At 48.0% G+C, this 22859-nt stretch overlaps 1 protein-coding gene across 1 annotated transcript in view; it reads right to left on the reverse strand.

The window, feature by feature from the left end:
• Positions 1–4315: 4315 nt before the first annotated feature.
• LOC309361142 (steroidogenic factor 1-like) overlaps positions 4316–22859 on the reverse strand; it is a gene marked incomplete at both ends in the record, with an annotated part of 51535 nt that continues 32991 nt past the window's right edge. Inside the window, 3 exons of the mRNA XM_081896104.1 lie at positions 4316–4563; positions 17328–17475; positions 18290–18409. Coding sequence (XP_081752230.1) covers positions 4316–4563; positions 17328–17475; positions 18290–18409 — 516 coding nt within the window. The remainder of the gene's footprint in view (positions 4564–17327; positions 17476–18289; positions 18410–22859) is intronic.

The raw sequence follows: 22859 nt of genomic DNA on the forward strand, positions 1-22859 counted from the left end.
AGAAGAGAAACTGCATGTTTCTCATCACGATGTGAACACAGCTTTTTTGTACGGGGTTTTGGGGGAGGAACTGTATATGCTTCCACCTGATGGAGTGCAGGTACAGAAGGGAATGGCCTGTAAACTATGGAAATGCCTATATGGTCTCAAGCAGAGTGCCAAGTGTTGGAACACAAAACTCACTGAGACACTGCTTTCTCTTGGTTTTCACCAAGGCAAAGCTGATCCATGTGTGTTTGTCAAGGAGGAGGGGCAAAACAAACTGTATTGTTTATGTTTTGTTGATAATCTTCTTTTGTTTTGGAAGAATCAGGCTTTGTACGAAAGCACCCTAGCTCAGCTGAAGGAGCACTTTGACATGAAGGATCTTGGTGAGGTATCCAACTATCTTTCTTTGCAGGTGAAGAAGGACCAAACAGGTAATTTTCTGGTACACCAGACACAGAAAATTGCTGATGTATTGACCAGGCTGAATTTGGTTGATGCAAACCCAGCAGACACACCAATGGTGACAGGTTACCAGGTAGATAGTACTGCTGAAGCATTTTCTGATACCACACTGTACAGATGCATTCTAGGCAAGCTGAATTTCATTGCTAGTTGTTCAAGACCTGACATAGCTGTAAGCACTAACCTGCTTAGCAGACATGCCAACAATCCTACTGTTCAGGATTGGAAAGCTCTGAAGCGCATAGCCCGCTATTTGAAAGGGACTTTGCACTACAGACTGAGGTTCACTAGTCAGAAGACTGCAGGTCTTGAAATCTTTGCAGATGCTTGCTTTGGAAGTGATACCACAGATGGTACAAGCACTTCTGGAGTATGCTACATGTACAACCATTGTCTGTTTGACTGGTTGTGCAAAAAGCAGACAACAGTAAACCTAAGTTGCTGTGAAGCAGAACTCAATGCCCTGTCATTTTCACTCATGGATTGTGAATGGCTGGTGCAACTGCTTCAGCACATCAGAGCTTCTGTGAAATGTCCTATACAGGTGTATCAAGACAATAGATCCTGTTTGGCTTTGCTGAACTCAGAGAGTTGCAAGCAAAGAACCAAATACTTGCAGATTAAATCCTTGTGTTTATACAATTCTTGTTGTCTGTCTGTATTCATTTACCACTACTGTTAGTTATATTACCATATTTTTCGCTCTATAACACACTCCCAACCATAACACGCACATAGTTTTTAGAGGAGGAAAACAAGAAAAAAAATATTCTAAACTAAACAGTGGATGTATGATTTTTGTGGTTCATGCTGTGGCCACAGACATGTGATCTGACGGTGAGTTTGGGGTAGCCCAATGCAAAAATCCTGAGGATCCATGTGGATCCGTGCTTTGTAACCACGTTTTTGCACCACTGCGGCCCCAGGCAACAGTGGGTGCATGATTTTTTTGGTGCAAGCTGTAGCCATGGACATGCTATATGATCTGATGGTGAATTTGGGGTGACCCAGTGCAAAAATCCTGAGGATCCGTGTGGATCTGTGCTTTGTAACCATGTTTTAAGTGGGGAGGGAAGGAAAAGCACTCAAGGGACAAGGGAGACGCGTGGGGTGGGTGGAGAAGGATGCTGTTAATAATGCAGAAGAGGGGTATAAGAGGAGAAGGCTCTTATAAGAGGAGTGGGGAGGAGAGAGAGACAGAGAGCCTGCTTGTGAAAAACTTTGCTGCTATTTAGCGAGTGTGGAGGAGAGAGAGACAGAGAGCCTGCTTGAAAAAACTTTGCTGCTATTTAGTGAGTGGGGAGGAGAGAGAGACAGAGAGCCTGCTTGAAAAATCTTTGCTGCTATTTAGCGAGTGTGGAGGAGAGAGAAACAGAGAGCTTGCTTGAAAAATCTTTGCTGTTATTTAGCGAGTGGGGAGGAGAGAGAGCCTGCTTGAAAAAACTTTGCTGCTATTTAGTGAGTGGGGAGGAGAGAGAGACAGAGAGCCTGCTTGAAAAATCTTTGCTGTTATTTAGCAAGTGGGGAGGAGAGAGGGACAGAGAGCCTGCTTGCTTTAAAGGAGCCAACCGGACAGGAGCCGCTTACACTCATGTAAGCGGCTCCTCTCCTCTCCTCTCCCGCTTTGCTCCTTTAAAGCAAGCAGGCTCTCTGTCTCTCTCTCCTCCTCACTCAGCGGCTCTTCTCCCGCTTTGCTGTTTCAAAGCGAGCCACGGAGGAGGGAAAGAAGGGGAACCATGGATCCTCTGCTCATGACTGCAGCAGATCCCCCCGCCATCCATAGGCATTCGCTCCATAACACGCACAGACATTTCCCCTTACTTTCTAGGAGGAAAAAAGTGAGTGTTATGGTGCGAAAAATACGGTAGTTTCCTTATACATTTCCCTTCTTCTTATTTTCATTATCCATCACTGTTCTTAATCTTTCCTGTTATGAGGTCTGTTTCCAATTCTACTGGTTTTACTATTTCATCTTATCTTTCCTGTACACAACATAAATTTCCCCCATTCTTTTTGAAATGTTTCCTCGCCCTGTTGTCGATTTTCCCCTGTTAGTTTGGCTATTTCTGCATATTCCATTACCTTCTGTCGCCATTCTTCTACTGTTGGTAATTGCTGCTGTTTCCAAACCTGGGCTCTGAAGAGCAAGTATAAATGTAAAATGTAATACAATATGTGTATGTGGAGTATCTAATTGAAAAACTAATAAAGATTATTTGGGAAAAAAGGAAAAATGGTGGCTCGTATTTTAATTCTGGTGCCCAGACAAATGCCATTGCAGAAGGCCAGCATTTGCCCACTGAAGCCAATTAGTACAGGAGACTAATGAGTCTTTAGCTGAGGATTATGGGGAGAGTGGTGTGTGTGTGCATGCGTGTGCATGCGTGTGTGCCCCTGCCTTTCCGTACAGAGCCGGCCAACTGTCCATGCATAAGAATTGCAAACTCCCCCAAACTGCTGCTATTCCCAGGCTCACTTGTGAGGACACTATTTGAACAGCTTCAGCCATGGGAGGTCTGTAAATAGCCTGCCTACCAACTGCTGCAAAAAGATGCCCTTCAGAGAGGGAGAGAAATGTGCAGAGACAGGGATGTGGCCCTGCTGCTGGAAACTTATTGCACCCAAGGTGTTGACCACCCATATCATGCTCTCATGGCAGGACTCAGCCCTGAACCTGTAATGTAGTGATAAATTGAGCAGAGTCTCTGATCAGGTGCAGAGTGCCTTTCTGCCTACCGCCCTGAATGGTACCCAACCAAAGATGCAGACTTTTTTGAGGAGGGGAGGAAAAGAAAACACGCACACACAGAGCTATAACTGAATTGAAAACTTTATTGGAATGTCTTATTTGGTAAGATAGTTCACCACTAACCAATGATCAGAAGGACCTTCTGAGTAAAATGTTGAGAAGGGAGACACTTAAGAGCACTTTTTATTTCTGAAGGAAAAAAACACATACAGGCAGAGCCTGGCACTTCCAAACTGTCTTCTCCAACTCTTTCAAACCAGAAGAGACACACAAAAGTAGTCCAAACATTATATGTGGAGCAGAAAATGCTGCAAAGTGTAATCAAAACCCACAGGGAAATATATATGAGAATGCAACTAACAGATAACCAACGCAAACTATAAAAGGAGCACCGGACTTGCTCAACTCATAGCTGCAAGGCCTCGGAGAAAGGTCTCCCAAAATGAAGCCCCAAGGGGGAGAGGAGAGTGGTTTCAGTGTATCTGAGGCACAACAAACTCACTCTCATGGTGGCCCATGGGCCACAGAAATCATCCTTATGGCCAACCTGGCCACTACCTGCAGAGGGACAGACGGGGTGCGGGGGCCTTCCAATGGGTAGCTGTACTGGGCCTTTTTCTCTCCATCTTTTCCCAGCCATCTAGCTAGAGGACCATGCCTGGAGAGCAGGTGGGGAGCTCGGGCAGATGCCTCCTCTCTCACACACCCTGGGAGAAGACTCCTCTCCCGCCCAGTTAGGAAAGCCAACCCCCACCCAAAGCATCCTCTAAACAGCCTCCAAGGGTAGTCCCCACACAGCTTAGTCCCATGGCTTATAGAGAGCGAGAGCCTGGAACTCAGGAGGAATCACACCAAAATGCAGGCAAGGGTTGGGGTTTGCACCCGCAGCTGCCTGGTGGGGAAACCAGGCGACCTGGAGCTTCTCTATGGCCTGTATGAAAGTCAGAACTGGGAGAGGTCGCCTGTGGGGAGGGGCTGACAAGACATTCACCCTTCCCTGTCACCCTACACCCCCCCAATCCCGGGGCCTGACCTATCTGCCACCACCCTTGCACCTCTGCTGCCGTGAGTCTCTTCCCCAGACGAAGGGGGGACAGAGAGCCTTGCTTTGCGCTCTCAAGTCCGCTTGGCGTGGAGCATTTGAATCAGGAGGCTGTTGCAGGGCACATCCCCGCTCAGGTGCTTGTGGTACAGGTACTCCTCCGCTTGCATGCTCAGGGACCGGACGTTGGCCAGCTGCATCAGAAGCTGGCGGAACTTGTCTGTGGCATGTGGGTAGTTGCAGAGAGTGTACTCCATCAGGGCTGCGTTGGCCTTTTCCTGGGCTTCCTTCACCACACTTGAATTCTCCACGAATTTCACATCTGCAGCAGGGGGGAGGGGGGGAAATAAGAGGGGGATGCATTGAATGGGGTAACCTCTCTTGAATGGAAGGACTTCCTCCTTATGCAACAACAGCAGCAAGAATACTTATAGCGAAGTATTTGAAGACACAAGATCTACCCACCCGGGAAGAATGGCAGATGAAGGTGATGGAATATATGGAACTGGCGGAAATGACTGGCAGAATCCGAGACCAGGGAGAAGAGTCAGTAGAAGAAGATTGGAAGAAATTTAAAGACTATCTACAGAAACACTGTGAAATTAAGGAATGCTAAAAGGATGTTGGAATGATGTAATGTGGTTTTTGCAGTAATGCTATATAGGGTTAAGGAAGAATGGATTGTTAACAGGTCAGAATGTAAAGTTACAATATATTAAGATAAATTAGTAAGATAAAAAACAAGAATGGAAAGGATTTGCTGAAATAATCAATTGAACTGGAATACAAAAAAGGGAGGTGTGAGGAGGTCAAGGAAACAAGTAAATGAAAGACAAGACATGGAAAGATGGATTTTTTTTTAATTGTTTCTACTTTTTCTGTATTTTGTATTTTCTGTTTTTCTTTTTCTTTATTTTTGTTTTTTTTTTTGAAACTTTAATAAATATTATTTTTTTTAAAAAATGGAAGGACTTCCTCCTGGGCACACAGGCCGCAAACATGGAAGGTGTCGCTTGCAAAGCTCGCACAAGCCATCGGCTGATATCTGCAAAATGGCTGAGGTTGATGGAGAGGCTCCCCTGTGAGGAGAGCCTGCAGCGGTCGGGGCTTTTTAGTGTAGAGAAAAGGGGACTGGAGGCGACCTGACGGAAGCATAAACAATTGCATGTGGTGTGGAGAAAGCAGAGTTTTCCCCCTCCCTCTCACATGGTGACACCAGAACTCGTGGGCATCCAATGAGGCTGAATGTTGGAAGATTCAGGACAGAGAAAAGGAAGTAGTTCTTCAAGCAGCGCAACATTAAACTATGGAACTCCCTCCCACAGCAGGCAATGATGGCCACCAATTTGGAGAGCCTTGATGGAGGTTTGGACAAATCCATGGAGGAGGAGGAGACGAGCCACAATTACTGCGCTCTGCCTCCATGGTCAGAGGCAGTGACGCTTCTGAATACCAGATGCAGGAAACCACAGGAGGGGAGATCTGCTCTTGTGCAAGGATCCTGCTTGCTGGTTTCCCACAAGCATCTAGTCAGATAGAGGATAGAACAGGACTAGATAGCACATTGGCCTGATCCAGCTAATGGCTCTTCCTACCTTCATAAGCTTCATCTGGGCCATCTGGCTGGATGAACAGGGTCTGACCTTGCCAGCCTTATGCTTTGCAGATGAGCATCAGGCTCGTAAAGGCTATGCAAGATAAATAAACCATATCTGACAAGCGATCTTCTTCTTATTTTCTGATGTTCCCTAAACAAACGTTCACTTCAAAGCCACTCAGTTGTGTTCCTCTCTAAACACCAGCTGGAGGGATTGGGGCTTAATCTGTTTGGCCTTCCCAGGTGAAAAGAGGGCTCAACTGACATGGAAACCATGATCCAAGGTGCCTCAAGCAGCTCAGCCAAAGAACAAGGGGTAGGAGGATGAGAGAGACGGGTGTGAAGGTGCAGTGATAAGCACATCCCTCTTAAGCTGTCGCCCACCTGCCTGAAAATGTGCCTGCTCTATGCACACTGCTCTTGAAAACTCGGCAAAAGCTACCAATGCAAACTTCCTTCCTTGGGCCTGACTTCATCTGTGGGGCGAGCAGGGGGGCCACTGGGGGAGGGCAGGGGCCAAGCAACAGCAGTGGGAGGGGGCTTTAGCTCAATGGTGGGCGGCCACCTGCTCCTCCTATTCTTGCCACACTCACAAGGGGGAGATGAGATAGGGCCTTTTCAAGGCTAACTGGGAAGACACAGCGGGCCTTCTGGGGGTGTCGCCAATATCTCTCCTCCCTCCCTCTCACTTCCAACACTCAGTCTAGAACCACAGAATTCTGGCCTCACCTCCAAAAGAGTATTGGAGGGGCTTTGAAAAAATGGCGGACGAGGTGGAGCAGCAACAAATCACAAATACTGTAGAAGAGCCCTTGGATCTCATCAAGCTTAGTCTTGATGAACGAATTGATGTAAAAATGAGAAATGACCGAAAACTTCGAGGCAGATTATTTGCTTGTTACCAGCACTTAAATAAGATTTTGGGTGATGTTGAGGAGACTGTGACAACAATAGAAATGGATGAAGAAACCTATGAAGAGATTTATGAATCTACCAAAAGGAATACAGTGGTACCTCGGGTTAAGTACTTAATTCGTTCCGGAGGTCCGCTCTTAACCTGAAACTGTTCTTAACCTGAAGCACCACTTTAGCTAATGGGGCCTCCTGCTTTCGCCGCGCCGCCAGAGCACGATTTCTGTTCTCAGCCTGAAGCAAAGTTCTTAACCCGAGGTACTATTTCTGGGTTAGCGGAGTCTGTAACCTGAAGCGTATGTAACCCGAGGTACCGCTGTATTCCAATGCTGTTTGTCCGAGGAGATGGAGTTGTACTTGTAGCTCCTCCACTGTGGGTTGGCTGAAACCATGAAGAAAATGGTCATTGTTTCAAAAATGTTGGACCTCTGGACATTGTATTCTGATACCCTTAAACATTAAGATTCTGCCCTTAATTCTGAAAGACCATCCAAACCTGATTTGTTGTGAAGGAGTACGATCATTTGGCATATAAGTTGATATAAGGGTCTCCCCCCGAAATAACTTAAGTGCAGGTGTCTTTATGTGTCAGATCAGTGGATATAACCATTCTAGTTGCTCTTGTGGCCGCTGATCTTTTTAAAGAAATAAATCTGTTTGGGGTTTTTTTTGCATGTATGTGTTTATAAGCACTTTTCCCATTAAGGGGGGGGGGAGGGCATTGTGTGGGACGTGAAACACAAAAGCAGTCAAGTACAACATTCCTAGAGTGAACATATTTACACATAGGGAGGAATGTTTGTTCAGCCAGCAGGTAAACTTCCTGTTTCCTTCTGGGCTGGGACAGACTTCCTTTGCATGTGACTAGAGGTCGGTGTGGCCTCACCTGAGCAGGTAATGACAAAAGCACAGGGCAGGGCAGCCATCTCTCTCCTTTTGACTACATGCATCGAAGAAGCAACATTTGCTTTAGCCAAAGATGCCCTCTTGGCTTCCAGCCAAGAGATGACAAAGGGACTGTCTTCTTATGAGATAGTTTCCAGGTATATGTTACTTTTCTAAGCTAAGTCTTCCTTCTGGAATCCTATTGTGAACAGAATGATATGTGAGTAAACTCTCTTTATACTTTTATAGAAGACTGTGTCGTGTCTTATCTTTTATGAGGGAATAAGGGGAAAATACCAGAACAGTTATTATAGAGGTTTTAGCAAGCCTGAGCAAATGCATCCGCTGCAAGTTTAAAAGGGAGAATGTTACTCTGCTAAATTGTGAACTTGTTAACACATGTTGGAAAGGCTATTATCAGACAATATATCCTCTCCTGCATCCCTGAACATTCCCACACATTAGAAAAGGTTCAGAAAAGGGCCGTCAGAATGACCAAGGGGAGGATGGAGCAACGGATGGAGGCTGCAGCACTGAGGACTTTTAGATTTGGAGAAAAGGTGAGTAAGAGGCAGTGTGGCAGAAGTGTATAAAATGATGGAAGGCACAAAGGAAAGAGAACGTTTTTCTCCCTCTCTCAAAACAAGAGAACTCCAGTGAAGCTGGAGTTTGCTGGCACTGAAGGACAGCAGCACTCCAGAGCCTCAGGCAAAGCACATTCCAAGCACTGCATGGAGATGCCACTCACTGAACCTGGGATTGAACCTGGGACCTCCTGCAGGTGAAGCAGGTGCTCTCCTGCAAAACTACAGCATTTCCCTTAAAAACAACAGTGAGATTTCAGTCCTCAGGGTTCTGAAGAAAGGGCTGGTTTAAATAGGGATGGAGGAAGCTGCTTCACTCACCCACCCACCTAGATCAGTACTGTCTATTTCAGATCTGAAATTGTATCACGATGCAGTTTGTCTCGCCTGGATTTGGGAATGGCTAACGTTAAAAAACACCGACTTGCTGGATCTAGAAGGATTCAATAACAGATACGGCTGGCATGCCCATCTGGGATATGAGAAGGTCCACAAAGGGTTTTTGAACCACGTGATCAGGAAATTGCTTTACATGGTGTGGGCCAATTATAAGGACTTACTAGAACCAAAAACGCCATGGTGGCTGTCCCCGGCAGAAGCGTTCTCAGTTTAAAAAAAACATCATGATAGAAGTAATTGGGCAACTTATAAAGACTTATTGGAAGAAAAAGAAAATAAGCTAAAATGAAAGAAATTTGAAGCAATTCGGACACATTTGATTGATTGGTTGCAGTATTTTCAGTTAAATGAAACATTCCAAAAGGACAAACAGAAAGGCTTTTCCTCAGAAATTTCAAGATTTCCACGTACCTACGGGACCGCCTCTCCTGGTATGCACCATGGAGGACCTTAAGGTCCACAAATGACAACATTTTGGAGGTCCCAAGTCGCAAGGTGGTTAGATTGGTCTCAACTAGGGCCAGGGCCTTTTCAGTATTGGCCCCGACTTGGGGGAACGCTCTGTCACAATAAACTAGGGCCCTGCGGGACTTGACATCTTTCCGTAGGGTCTGCAAGACAGAGTTGTTTTGTCTGGCCTTTGGTTTGGTCTCAGTCTGACCCTTACGGTTTTGATCTATGGGCTACTTTTAAAATGAGGCTGCATTTTAAATTGCATTTTAACCTGCATTTTAAATTGGTCGGTCCCCCCCCCCTTATGTTTTTATTGTAGTTTTACTGGTGTTAGCTGCCCTGAGCCCGGCTCTGGCCAGGGAGGGTGGGGTACAAATAATAATAATTATTATTAATACTGTTTAATAAACACACACACACACACACACTCTCTAACATGTACAGGTGCCTCCTTGACTGGGAGGTCAGGGAGGAAGAAGTAAAATCTGTCATGGTACAATGGGCCAGAGATTTTGGGCACAACATCCAGATGGAATCATGGGAGAGGTTGTGGAAGGAGGACCTAAAATTCACAGTGTGCTACGATTTGAAAGAGAATTTCATGAAGATGCTCTACAGATGGTACTTAACACCTGTAAAACTGGCCAAAATGTATAAATCTAGATCAAACATCTGTTGGAGATGCAAGGAGGCGGAAGGCACCATGATCCACGTGTGGTGGAACGGCAAAAAAATCAGGGAATTTTGGAAAACAATCTACAATGAACTTAAAAAATTGTTTAAATGTTCCTTCCCAAAGAGGCCCGAAGCCTTCTTGCTAGACATAATGAGCAATGAAATCCCTAAACAGGTAAGGAAAATCTTTATGTATGCGGTAACAGCAGCTAGGATTCTAATTGCTAAAGTATGGGAAGGAGATTCTATTCCCTCAAAATTAGACTGGCAAAATAAAATGCTAGAATATGCAGAACTAGCAAGATTCTGAGACCATACAGATCAAGTATTTAATAAAGAGTGGAATATCTACAGAGAATATTTAAACAAACATTGTAATAACATAAATTCTTTGGCAGGCCTGGATTGATTTCTGCATGAATTAAGAAATCATTACAGAATTAAAATAACAGAAGAACTTAGGAGAGAAAAAGTTAAGTGCGCAGCGCAATGAAATTTAGGAACCACAGTGGGGGGACCGGAAGTTAGGTTAGAATTAGCGATGGATGAACTTAATCTTTTCTTTTTCGGTGTGTACGTATGGTGTAGGGAATATTAATTACTGGATTGCCCTTTGTGGCTTGATGCATCTTGTTTTGTTTTGTATTTGTTTTGTAATGTTATGTTTTAAAAATTAATAAAGCATGGGGGGGATTCTTAAAAAAAAGGATCAGTACTGTCTACACGTACTGGCAGACATGGCTCTCCACGGCAGGAGATATTTAGCCCCCTCCCAGGCCTACCTACCTGGAGATGCTGCTGAGGATTGAACCCAGGACCTCCTGCACACAAAGCGGAAGCTCTTCCACTGAGCTATTGCCCTCCCCCGGGAGCCTTTTTGCAAATCTGCTTTTCCTCGAGATCCCTTCCTAGAACCTTCTCTGGAGAAGTGGCTGTTAGAATTCCTGATCTATGATTTCAGTCATGGGATTGTTTATCACATGACGGTATATGTTTTGACTCCACAGAGTGGGAAGTGCCGGAGACAGGATGTTTGTGTCACTGTGTTCCATGAAGTGGGACTATTGTCCTTTGTTCTTTTTCTCTTTGCTGTCTGATGCTAGAGAGGGAGGGAGCCATGTTGCAGTGCTCCGTGTGTGTTTATATTGTATGTAAATAAAGTACAGTGGTACCTCGGGTTACATACGCTTCAGGTTGCATACTCCGCTAACCCAGAAATAGTACCTCGGGTTAAGAACTTTGCTTCAGGATGAGAACAGAAATCGTGCTCTGGCAGCGCGGCGAAAGCAGGAGGCCCCATTAGCTAAAGTGGTGCTTCAGGTTAAGAACAGTTCCAGGTTAAGAACGGACCTCCAGAACAAATTAAGTACTTAACCCGAGGTACCACTGTAGATTAGCCAAAATGCTGAGTTGCTGAGGTCTGTTACGCAATGCTGCGAAGACTCTGCGGATCCCTAAGTGTGCCGATGTCGGCTGGCATCGGTCGCTGTGATGCTCGGGCTGAAGAAAGCTTATGAAGCTCCTGAACAAAAGACCAGGAGGGGGAGAACATGCCAGTCAGGCATGTGTCTCTGCCAGGGTCCTACTCGAGTGTAGGCTGAACTCCTGACAGTGGCAAGCTCTCATTTTGTAGACTCTCAAGGCATCCAGCAGCAATATTGGAGATGGGGGCACCATGAGTGGCAGCCCTCCTTCAGGGCCCAGATTTGCTGTCAAAAGGCCCTCAAGTGTCCGCCAATGTCTCAAGAGACATCTCCTTCCCCCAGGGGTCTTGCAGACAACGGTGGACAGCCTGGCTTCAGTGGCACCTCACCCTAAGGCTTGCACACAGTTCCCAGGGGATACAACTGAGCCTAACCACCTGTAACTGAAAACAACAACAACATATTGCTTCCTGCTGCATCCCACCTGGGTAGAATTTTAGGCTGCAGGGTCCTTGGGGCAGGGACCTGCCCTTGTGTCCTCTGTAAAGCAGTTCTGGAAGGCCTGGTGCCCTCCAAACATTGCTGGACACACTGCTCCCATAGTCCCTGGCCAGGCTGTCCATGGCTGATGGCAGTTAGAGAACTGCATGGCTCCCATCCCTATAAAAACACTCAGGACATGCTTCTCTCAGCCGTGCCAAGTTCTGGATCCAGCCCAACTAAAGGCCAACAAGGCCTTCCCAAAAGCTTGTAGTCCAATGACATCTGGGGACCCACAGGTGGAGAACCAGCTGGAAAGAGCAGGAGGGGAGAGGGCACTCTCTGGCGCTTGGGCCCTGCTTGTGGGTTTCCCACAATGGGCATCTCACTGGCCACTGCGAGAACAGAACGCAGGGCGGGGAGGGCCACTGGTCCCATCCTGCCTCAGGGCTCTTTTGACATTCCCCTGACCTGGGCCTTGTGCTTAGCAGTTGAAGTGCTGACTGCCCCCTTTCATTTCTGAGTCACTGCTGGGATAATCAGGCACACAATTATGGAATCTCTTCATCTGCATAACATTACAGTCATACCTCTTGTTACATTCGGTTCAGGTTACGTTCTTTCAGGATACGTACCGCGGCGACCAGGAAATAACGGAATGGGTTACTTCCGCGTTTTGCCGCTCGCGCATGCGCACTCAAAATGACATCACGCGCATACGCAGACGTGGCGACCTATGCACGCGCAGACACAGGTTGTATTCTGCTCAGGTTGTGAACGGGGCTTCGGAACGGATCCCATTTGCAACCAGAGGTACCACTGTATTGTGATTTTCATTTTCAGGAGAAAGGGGGGGGACACGCAGTCCTCGCACTCACACACCCTAGAAGTTACGCTGCTAAAGCCTTCTCTTCCCTACCACCCCCCCCCCCAAACACACACACTTTGAGGTGGCACAAAAATAGAGGGTTCGTCTTGATCAACTCACCTGGTTTGGAGAAGAAACCCTATTCACGATTTAATTGAATATTTGAATAATCTTTTCATTCCTGTAAGGCATAAAGAATGTTGTCCAAATAACATTGACGCACTCCACTGAGAGAGAGCGGCTGCAAAGACTCCGTCCTGCGACAAAAGCCGCCTCACACACAGCCGCCTCACACACAGGCAGAGCTGCCGGGACCATTTCTATGCCCTTAAGAGTTCTTTGCATTCAGTGCCGCTTTTGTCTGCTGGAGGCGTCAGATAAATTGCAATCGCTTAAGGGAATGCAGGCGCACAAAAGCCGCTCTTGCTCCATGTTAAATAGTGGGGAAGATGGATGAAGGACACAGCTCTGTTAGATTCACAGCTCTTTATTACAGCAGTTAGAACTGCTCCTGGAGTCAGACTGACTGCAGCCTAGCTGGCTGCTTTATATAATACTAAGTAACTTGTAACAGTAACAACTCCCAACTAGCTAACCAGTCAGTGAGCGACAGTTCTCAGTCCTTCATTTGCATACTGGTGGCCCTGAGTGAGAACTGCAGCTGATCTTATTACAGTCATACCTCGGGTTACAGACGCTTCAGGTTGTGTTTTTTGGGGTTGCGGACCGCCGAAACCTGGAAGTACCAGAACGGGTTACTTCCAGGTTTCGCCGCTCATGCCTGCATAGACGCTCAAAATGACATCACGTGCATGCGCAGAAGCGGCGAATTGCGACCCACGCGTGTGCAGACACGCAGACGCAGGTTGCGTTCTACTCATGTTGCAAACGGGGCTCCGGAACGGATCCCGTTCGCAACCAGAGGTACCACTCTACAGTCATACCTCGGGTTACAGACACTTCAGGTTGTGTTTTTTTGGGTTGCAGGCGACCGAAACCTGGAAGCACCGGAATGTGTTACTTCCGGCTTTCGGCAGTCGCGCATGAATCACAATCCGTTGGAAGAACGGGAAATTCACACAGGATTATTATATTTGCTTATTGGCTTAAGGAGGCTAACAGAAGTGATCGTAAAAGAAAAAGAGAAATTATATGAACAAGATATGATGTGGAAACACCAAGATAAGACTGGATAGAATTATGAACTTTGTCTGGACTGATGGGGACTGATTTGGACATTAACGCAGTAATAAGAAGATGATTTGAATCCCCCTTTGGATCTTGAAGTATGGGTTCCCCCAACAAAATTTAAAAAATTGGCTTTGTAATTTGGAATTTATGTGATGTGATTTAATTTGATGTGATTGGCCAGTTAATAAAAATTATTTTTTAAAAAATGAATCGCAATCCGTGCGTGTGCAGACGTGCCACTGCGGGTTGCGGACGTGCCTCCTGCACGGATCACGTTCGCAACCCGAGCGTCCACTGTACATAACACTTTGCATCCCCTCGAGTGGCTGGCTGGAGAATGGAAGTCAGGCCGGCACATGTGGAGGGGGGGTGTTGATCCATTAAGCTTCTATTAAGCCCTTCTGGAGAACAAAGCTAACCTGTGCCGCCCCTCATAAATATTGCTGTTCAGAGGAGCCCTAATTTTAATTAAACCTCTTTTACCTGCTCATGAGAAAAATCTATTTAGACTCAAATGGCGCCCTTTCCTCCCCCTCTCACACGCGCGCGCGCACACACACACACAGATGCCAAGTGCAGCTTGTGAGCTGGAGGGAGAAAGAGAGAGAGAGAAGACATTCTTTTCTTCAGGGCAAATACAGCCGGCATATATAAGCGAGGAGGTGGCAGCTCCCGTACAGCTGAGCCTGCAGAGGGCACATGGCTTGCAGCATAATCGGCACCACGCTCAGAGAGGGAAGTTGGGCATGGGGCATGGGCAGAGGGCAACCTTTTGTTCCTGATTTTCTTCGGTGAAGGAGAAAAGCTTCCACACCTGCAGGTGGAAGTTTTAACGCAATGCGCAAAAAGGGAAGGGAAGGCATCATGGAGGCGGGGGGGGTCCTTTGCCGCAAAGCCAAAGAGAAACACCAGTTGCTGAAAACCCACAGGAGAAGAGAGTGCACTGGCACTCAGGTCCTGCCTATGGGCTGCCCATTGGGGCATCTTTGAGACCAGGGTTCTGGACTCGATGGGCCCCCTTTGGCCTGACCCAAGTGAAGAGCTTGTCTTATATGCTCTGAAGAAGATCATTTGACCCAGAATCCTTCCGGAAGGAAAGGAAGCCCTTCTTCATACAGTGCATGATTAAACTATGGAACGCTCTCCCCTAGGAGGCAGTGATGGCCACCAACTTAGATGGCTTTAGAAGAGGATTTGACAGATTCGTGGAGGAGGAGGAGAGGGCTATCAAAGGCTGGTACAAAAGCTACTACAAAGGTTATCTCCCGCTTGGACTACTGCAATAAGCTCTATGTGGGGCTACCTTTGAAAGTGACCCAGAAACTACAACTAATCTAGAATGCAGCAGCCAGACTGGAGACTGGGAGCGGCCGCCGAGACCACATAACACCAGTCCTGAAAGACCTAGATTGGCTCCCAGTACGTTTCCAAGCACAATTGAAAGTGTTGGTGCTGACCTTTAAAGCCCTAAACGGCCTCGGTTCAGGATATCTGAAGGAGCGTCTCCACCCCCATCGTTCTGCCCAGACACTGAGGTCCAGCGCCAAGGGCCTTCTGGCGGTTCCCTCACTGTGAGAAGCCAAGTTACAGGGAACCAGGCAGAGGGCCTTCTCGGTAGTGGCACCCACCCTGTGGGACGCCCTCCCACCAGGTGTCAAAGAGAACAACAACTACCAGACTTTTAGAAGACATCTGAAGGCAGCCCTGTTTAGGGAAGCTTTTAATGTTTGATGCATTACTGTATTTTAATATTTTGTCTATACCAGTTCTTCATTTCCATTATTGCTCAAGTTGCAACCTTTAGCTAGCGGTTCTGACTTCCATACCCTAGTCTCTTGACCACTACAGGAAGCGTCCCTAGAGGGATGCCGTACAGAATGTACCATGAAACCGTTTCACAGCTGTGCCACTCTGCAGCTGGGTCATAACTGGCTGATGGGAGGCAGGTCCATAGCTAGGGAGTAGTGAGGTGGCCCCCCGCTAGGGGTGCAGGTGATGGGAGGGGCCTCAAAATTGGCTAAAAATATGTCCATAAATATAAATATTGATAATTGCCTCATAAGAATAGAGAGTGAATTGAATTTGGGGGGGGGGGAGAGGTGGAAAGAAGAGCTAATTTGTCCATGGCTAGGGGGCGCAAGATCACCTAGCTATAGCTCTGGCAGGAGGGAAGAGTGTTCATGTGCTCAAGCCCTGCTTGTGGGTTTTCCACAGGGGCACCTGGCTGGCCAATGAGGGAACAGGAGGCTGGACTAGTTGGGCCACTGGCCTCATCCAGCCTCACGGCTCTGTTTATGCAAAATAAAGAGGCTTGATTTGCATTCAGGTTGCACAATTCAAGTACAGAATCCTGGGCAGGTTTTAGGCATGAAATGGGCAAACACAGCATTTGCCAAAAGGAGGAAACTTTTCTGAACCTTTTTTCTCAAAGGAGCCTGGACAACAGTTTTGGGAAACGTCAGGAAGGATACTGCTGCTGGTGTCATTTTCCTCAGAGAACTGCAGCGCTGAGCACTTCCACAGAACAGGCAGAAGCTCTGCATTTCAGTTGCTGGGTTCAGTTGCCAAATGGCATTCTATGGGTAGAGGCTGGGATAAAACCACAAGCCTGAGACCCCAAAGAGCAGCAGCTGCTGCCAGTCAGTGTAGGCAACACTGGGCTGGACAGACCAAGAGCCTGAGACTTCAGCACTAACAAAGCAGCTTCCCAATGCAGAAAAGGTCACTGCTTGACCCCTGCCGCCCCAGGGCTGGTGTGCAACCTTGCAGGCCTAGCAGATGCAGCCAATACCACCCTCAACCACTGCTGGTGCAACTATTTGTAGGAGAGGTTGTGGGGGGCGAGGTGTCGCTCATACCCACACAGACGGCCCTGCTCCACTGCCATGCGCAGGAGGGGAGGAGGCAAGGCTGCCTGAACTGGTGCAAATCAACTTCTGAGCAGAAAGAAGGGGTCTTTGGGGGCGGGGATCAGAAGCAGGTACCAGACAAGCCAAACCTGGCTCCTCTGCAGACTGCACTCCCACATTTCCCTGCATATATTGTGTCAAGGTCAGATGTTGTGCACAGTTCCTCTGGGCAATAGGCAGGGCTGGAATCTCCTGCAATCTCCAGTGTGGCTGACCACATCCGAGGCTGTCCTTGAATTCCTCTGGACACAAACACAGATGAACAGGAACTGCCCCTCACCCCCTCAGCTCTCAACAACATGCTCAAGGAGACCACCAACATCCATGTTTTGGAAAGGGCTGTCCAGCAATGTTCCAGATTACCAGCTGCTGGAAGCCACAAGTGGGGGGGCTCATTGCTTATGTCCTGCTTGCCTGGGAGGCTGGTTAGCCACTATGAGAACAAGAGGCTGGAATAGATGGACCTGGTCCAGCAGCCAGGCTCTTATCACATCCTTCTGGCAGCAGGGAGAAGGCAAAGACAATGGGGGCTCTGCTTCCAGCCCCACCCGCCAGGCAGACGAACCTATAAGCAAAGCAAGTCTCCTCCAAACACCTCATGTGGTTGAGATCTCAGGGTGGGGGGGCTGAAGCACAAAGCTCTCCATGGCAGCCCCTGTTTGCTCTTCCCAGGTGTCTCGCTGCCCCATCCACACCCCTTGGCACTTACCAAGGCTGAAGAGGATGAGGAACTTCAAGCAGACAAACTCCTGTCTGTCCACCTGGAGAGAATGGAAGTGAAGCACCAGTTCCTGCGCTCTCAGCACCAAGTTGTTCAGGATGGATCCCGCCTGCATGGCAACGGTCGACATGTCCACCTGGAAGAAAGGGGAGGTGGGCAGGGCTCAGGACCCCCAAGAAGTACCATCTTGTCAGGGGAACAAGGAGGTTCAAGAGCTGGGTGGTGGGGGACAACCTCCATCAGAAAGACTTTTGAGCAATCAGCTGTTAAGGCTTTAAAGCAGTTAATGGACTGAGTTGTTGACTAAATTACAATAAATATGGTTATATCTGGGTGCTGGCTTTACACAGAAGGATAAGCAATAATGACCAAAGTCTAACTAGCCAGGAATCCAATGCAGGCTGACTCACAAGTGATGTCCCTTAGCATCCCATAGGGCTTCCTCCCAAGTAAGTGTGCAGAGAACTGCAACCCAAAGTCTAAATATGTGCAATGGAGTACTTGCAGATTCTCTTCCCCCACCCCCATGTTTACTCCGGCCTCTATCTCCCTCTCCCGTGGGGCAGGGGACCTGTGCCCTCTTACACTTTGTACATTCCTGGCAAATCATCGTTCTTATATACCCACAGCAATAACAGCTCTCCATGTGTGCTGTTGTTTATGTAGCCAAAACTGTCCCACCCATGCTTGGTGGTGGTGGTGGGATTTTGGGCGGAAGAATGTAGAGGGAACGCCTACACACACTCCCCCCAAAAACAGAAGCCCAGTGGGCAAAGAAGGCTGACCAACCTTTGGGGGTGGGGGAGATGAGACAAGGGGGGTGGGCATGGGGGAATGAAAGGAAGTGGCCAGAATCCTGAGCCGCAGCAGTGGCACTTCATGCTACAACATTTTGCGGCAGTATTTCTGAAAATGGCCATTGTGGAACCTGCAAACACTAGTGCTTTTACCTCCTGGCCTGTCACCAGCAGGATGCTGTGCTCCTTCCCATAATGCACTTGGCGGAAAATGTGGTCAAAGACCAGCAGCTCGCTCCAGCAGTTCTGCAGCAGCTTCATCTGGTCACCCACCTGGGATGAGGAGGAGGAGAAGGAGGAAAAGAAAATAGCTGAGAAGCTTCCTCCAAAGAGGATTAATAGTTGAGATGATGATGATGATAATAATAATAATAGCATTTGTATATCATCCTTCATCCAAAAATCTCTTGGCAATTCACAACATAAAAGTACAAAATGAGAACACAAAATACATATACATTTAAAAAACCAAAAAAATAAACCAATAACCTTCCCCCTACAAACACATTTAAAAGGACATAGAATGCCTGGCTGAAGAAACACATTTTCAGCTGACCCCTAAAGATATATAATGCAGGTGCCAGGTGAGCCTCCCTGGGGAGAGCATCCCACAAATGGGGAGCCACTGCAGAAAAGGCCCCGATATCATGTTGCCACCTTCTGGACCTCTCAAGGAGGAGGCACATGGAGAAGGGCCTCAGAGGATGATCTTGGGGTCCAGGTTAGTTCATATGGGGAGAGGCAGTCCTTGAGGTACTGCAGTCCTGAGCCATTCAGGCTGTAGAGGCCGAAACCAGCACTTTGAATCAGGCTTAGAGACTAACTGGCAGCCAGTGCCATTGGGTCACCCTCAGTGTAACACGCTCAAATTGTCTTGTCCCAGTGAGCGCAACCTGGTCACCAAACTCTGCACCAGCTTAAGTTTCCAAACCATCTTCAGAGGCTGAACTATGCATAGACGACAGAAGTTAGGCTTTCCCTGTCCAGATAAGGACATAGCTGGCCACCAGCCAAAGCTGATGGAAGGTACTCCACACCACCAAGGCCACCTTAGCTTCAAGTGACAGCAATGGGTCCAGGGCCCCAAGCTACATACCTGCTTCTTCAGAAGGACTGTGACCCCATCAAGAGCAAGAATCTGACCGGAGTTCTCCACTCATGTTCAAGCCACTTCCTAGCTTGTTTCCTAAGCAGGAGAAGGAACTCCGGGGCATTTGGTGTCAATGGTCTGAGTCATTTGGATATTCCAGGGCTTTGACAAGTGTGGCATGACCTTCAGCATGCAGAGCAGATGTTCTGCCACTGAGCTAGGGCCCTTTCCAGGTCCAGGTCCTGCTAGGTGTTACAGATCAGTTAAACGAGAGGCAACAGGGCTATGCATCTGATGTAAGGACTCTTTTCTCACTTTATAGGCAGGGCCCCAGGACTTCAGCAAGACCTACTGAGGATGCCTGCCTACCATGCACCCTGTAATTCCCCCCTGCCCCCAGCCAGACACACTGATGGCTGCCTTGTGGCTACATACAGCCACTTTAAAAAAAAAATTGTGCACAGCACCTGACCTAACATCATTCTGGGATCTTTTAAAAGTACCTAAGAACCAGAGGTGCTTAGAAGGCTGGTCCCCACAGCCAGGTAAGCCCACCTGGGCCACCAATGGAGAAGGCCACCCACCAGCAAACACATGGGCCCCACTTAAACCTGGAGCCAGCCCTGCCATAACTCCACGGGGCAAATGCAAAGTGTCCTTCAGTGGCTTCTAGGTCAATTATCACCAACCTGCTACTGTAAAAGGTTAAATGTGTGCCAGTTTAACATATATTTAAGCCTTAATTGTCACTAATTCTTTTTTTAAATAATTTTTAATCAAATTTTCCATTTTAACAATCCAATCAAATCACATTAAAGATTCCAAATTATACAAATACATATCATATAGTCCAAATATTCTGCCAAATTATAATTTTTTATTGGGACTTCCCATACTTCAAGTTGGGGGGGGCGGCTCTGATCATCTCATATCTCTGGTGTCTTGAGTTTCCAATAGTTCCTTTAAATCTTCCTGTTGTTAAACTTCCTTCTTTCATGGCCTCTGAGTTGTTTCCATAGGCAAGATGAAGTAAGCAATGATGTGTTTCTGTGTGAATTTTGTGTACTTGACTCTCCTATTGTTACAGTATCTCCTCACACGCTGGTGTATATGCCAAATCAACCCAAAAGTCATTTCGCTGCTGGCAGACGCCATCTTCTCTCAGTTCCGATGAAATCAAATCTAGGCATTTGCTCATTAATTTTCCCAGACCGGTTGCATCAAACATTAGCCTTTCCAGGGGAGATTTGCCAAATCCGACTTAAAGTGCAGATATAATAACAAATTAAGAGCTCACCTCCCCCTATGACTATTTATCTCTGCAGCTCAGTCTTATCCCATAATGGTGGATCTCATTTAAATAATGCATCTCATCACCCTTCTCATAATCCGTCCAAAGTTTTTTTAAGTCTCTCCAGCGGCTAACAAGATCCTGCTTCTTTCTAATATCAATATTTGGAGGGTCTTTTATCTTCTTCCAAGCAATTCAACAAACAAAAGCTTTAATTATATAGTATTGTTATTTCCACACAGTTTATATTTTCCAATCTCACTTGCTGTAAATAATGTAAACAGTTCTTGGGGGGAGGGGATTTGTCAGGTATTGTAATAAATCATAGTAAAAAAGGCTTTACCCCCCCTCCTTTTCCATTCCGTTCCAACATACCAACTTAGATGTTATTCTTAGATGTTATTCTTAGATGTTATTCTTAGATGTTATTCTTTCTTCCTCTCCATCACTCTTGGCACCTCAGTGGCTGGCTTAATTGGCAGATTAATTCCCCCCTCCTCACTTGAAGCATGTCCAAAATTTAAATCCAATTTTTCATCTTAAGAAATGGAACTTGGTGCGCTCGCACCAAACTCCCTTGGGGGCTTTCCATCCAGTGCCCCCACCCCCTCCTTCTTTACGAACTTGGGGGTAGTTTATTGGGCATCCGCGGATGAGACTGCATCTTCCCTTACACCAGGAAGAATTTGGGAGGCTGATTACTCCCATCTCAGCCTCTAATTACCTCGTGGGAGCTGGAGCGATGGTATTGTCAGCCATCTTCCGTGGCGCCTCAAGCGGAAGTGTCACTGACTAATTATTGCATCTCCTTGCCATTCCGCTCCCACCATACCGTTTCCCCCAACTAAGATTTCAATTCAGGCATCTGGCAGAGTGAGCTGGAGTCGCAGCAATAAATTTCTTGGCCTTTAAGGTTCCCTTGGAAGGAAGGCAGGAAAGAAGGAGGGAAGTGCAATGAATTGTTTCAGCCTCCCTACCTCCTCCTCGAGCTCCAGGGACAGTTTGTGGGGGTAGCTCAGCAAGGCTGGCTTTGGAGACCCCACCACCCACCACCCAGCTGCAAAGCAAACGCAGCCCACAGCGGGAGAGCAACAATAGCTGCTTGGCTCATCTGCACTCTTATCTGAGTCCCTTCCTGGGCCAAGCATCTCGCCCAGTTCTCAACACAGTGTCTTGCTGGGCACATCCCCCGTCCAACATCCCTGAGGGAGGGAGGGAAAACCACCCCGTTGTTTGCACACAAAAAGGCCAGCGTCTCTCAGGAGGCTGCTGTCGATACATTTTGCCCTCCAAGACACAGTACGTGCACCTCCAGCAGCCGTGGCTCTCCAGGGTCTCAGGAAGGGGGTGACCCCAGCCCTACCTCAAGATGAGGCCATTGGCATAGGCGCCGACTCCATGGGGCCTGAGGGGGCCCGAGCCCCCTCAAAAATTCGTTTGGGGGCTCCGCCCCCCAATAATTTAAGAAAATAAGCGGCGGCTCAGCTTGTCGGCCAGCTCGTCGGTGGCCATCACGAATGAGAGGCGAGCAGCAGACGAGCTGATCCGGCCCGAGCGCGCCTCCTCCCGCTTGCTCGCCCACCGCCGGCTCCGCCCCGACCCGCTGACTGGGCGCGCCGCGGCGCGGATGGGCAGCCGCCGGACGATGCCTGCGCAGGAGACGCCCAGACAGGCTGGTACGGCAGCAGCAGCAACAGCAGGAGGAGGGGGTTTCTGCTAAGAGTCTCAGTGGGAGGAGGGGACGCCTGACTCGGAAGCAGACCCCCCCGCCCGCGCGCATCTGCCGCGTGGCCAGCCCAAATCCGAGCTGTCCCTACCCCGCGCCGCGCCTCCATGGCTCTCTGCGCAAGGCTGGGAAGCCAGCCTCGCCGAGTCTCTCCCAGGAGAAGCGCGCAGACGACGGCTCTTTCTGCCCCGGGCCGAGCAAGAATCCCCGATCGCCACGGGAGAGGGTGGGCGCGCACACCTAGCAGCAAAGGGAGCAGACGCCAGTTCCTTTTGCAGCAGCTGCAGATCGACTTCCACGTGGGGTCTCAGCTTGCTCCTAATGTTGATCATATGACTCTAAAATACTTTTAAAAAACTTTAAAACTCACTAATTTTCATCTAAAATTTAGAAAACTTCCCGGGGCAGGACCCCGGTATGGGCCCCCCCCCAATATTTTTTATAAGTCGGCGCCCCTGGCCATTGGGGATTGAACCAGAGAAATTCTGCCTGCAAAGCAGGTGCTCTACCCCCGGAGCTGTGGCCGTTCCTCTGTCAAGACTTGCAAGATGTGCTTTGAATACATGAAACTCCCCCAAAAACACTTTGGGGCCTCTCCAAACCAGGGACGGACACA

The sequence above is a fragment of the Podarcis melisellensis genome (assembly GCF_964234715.1).
Source record: "Podarcis melisellensis genome assembly, chromosome: W".
NCBI classification, from domain to species: domain Eukaryota; kingdom Metazoa; phylum Chordata; class Lepidosauria; order Squamata; family Lacertidae; genus Podarcis; species Podarcis melisellensis.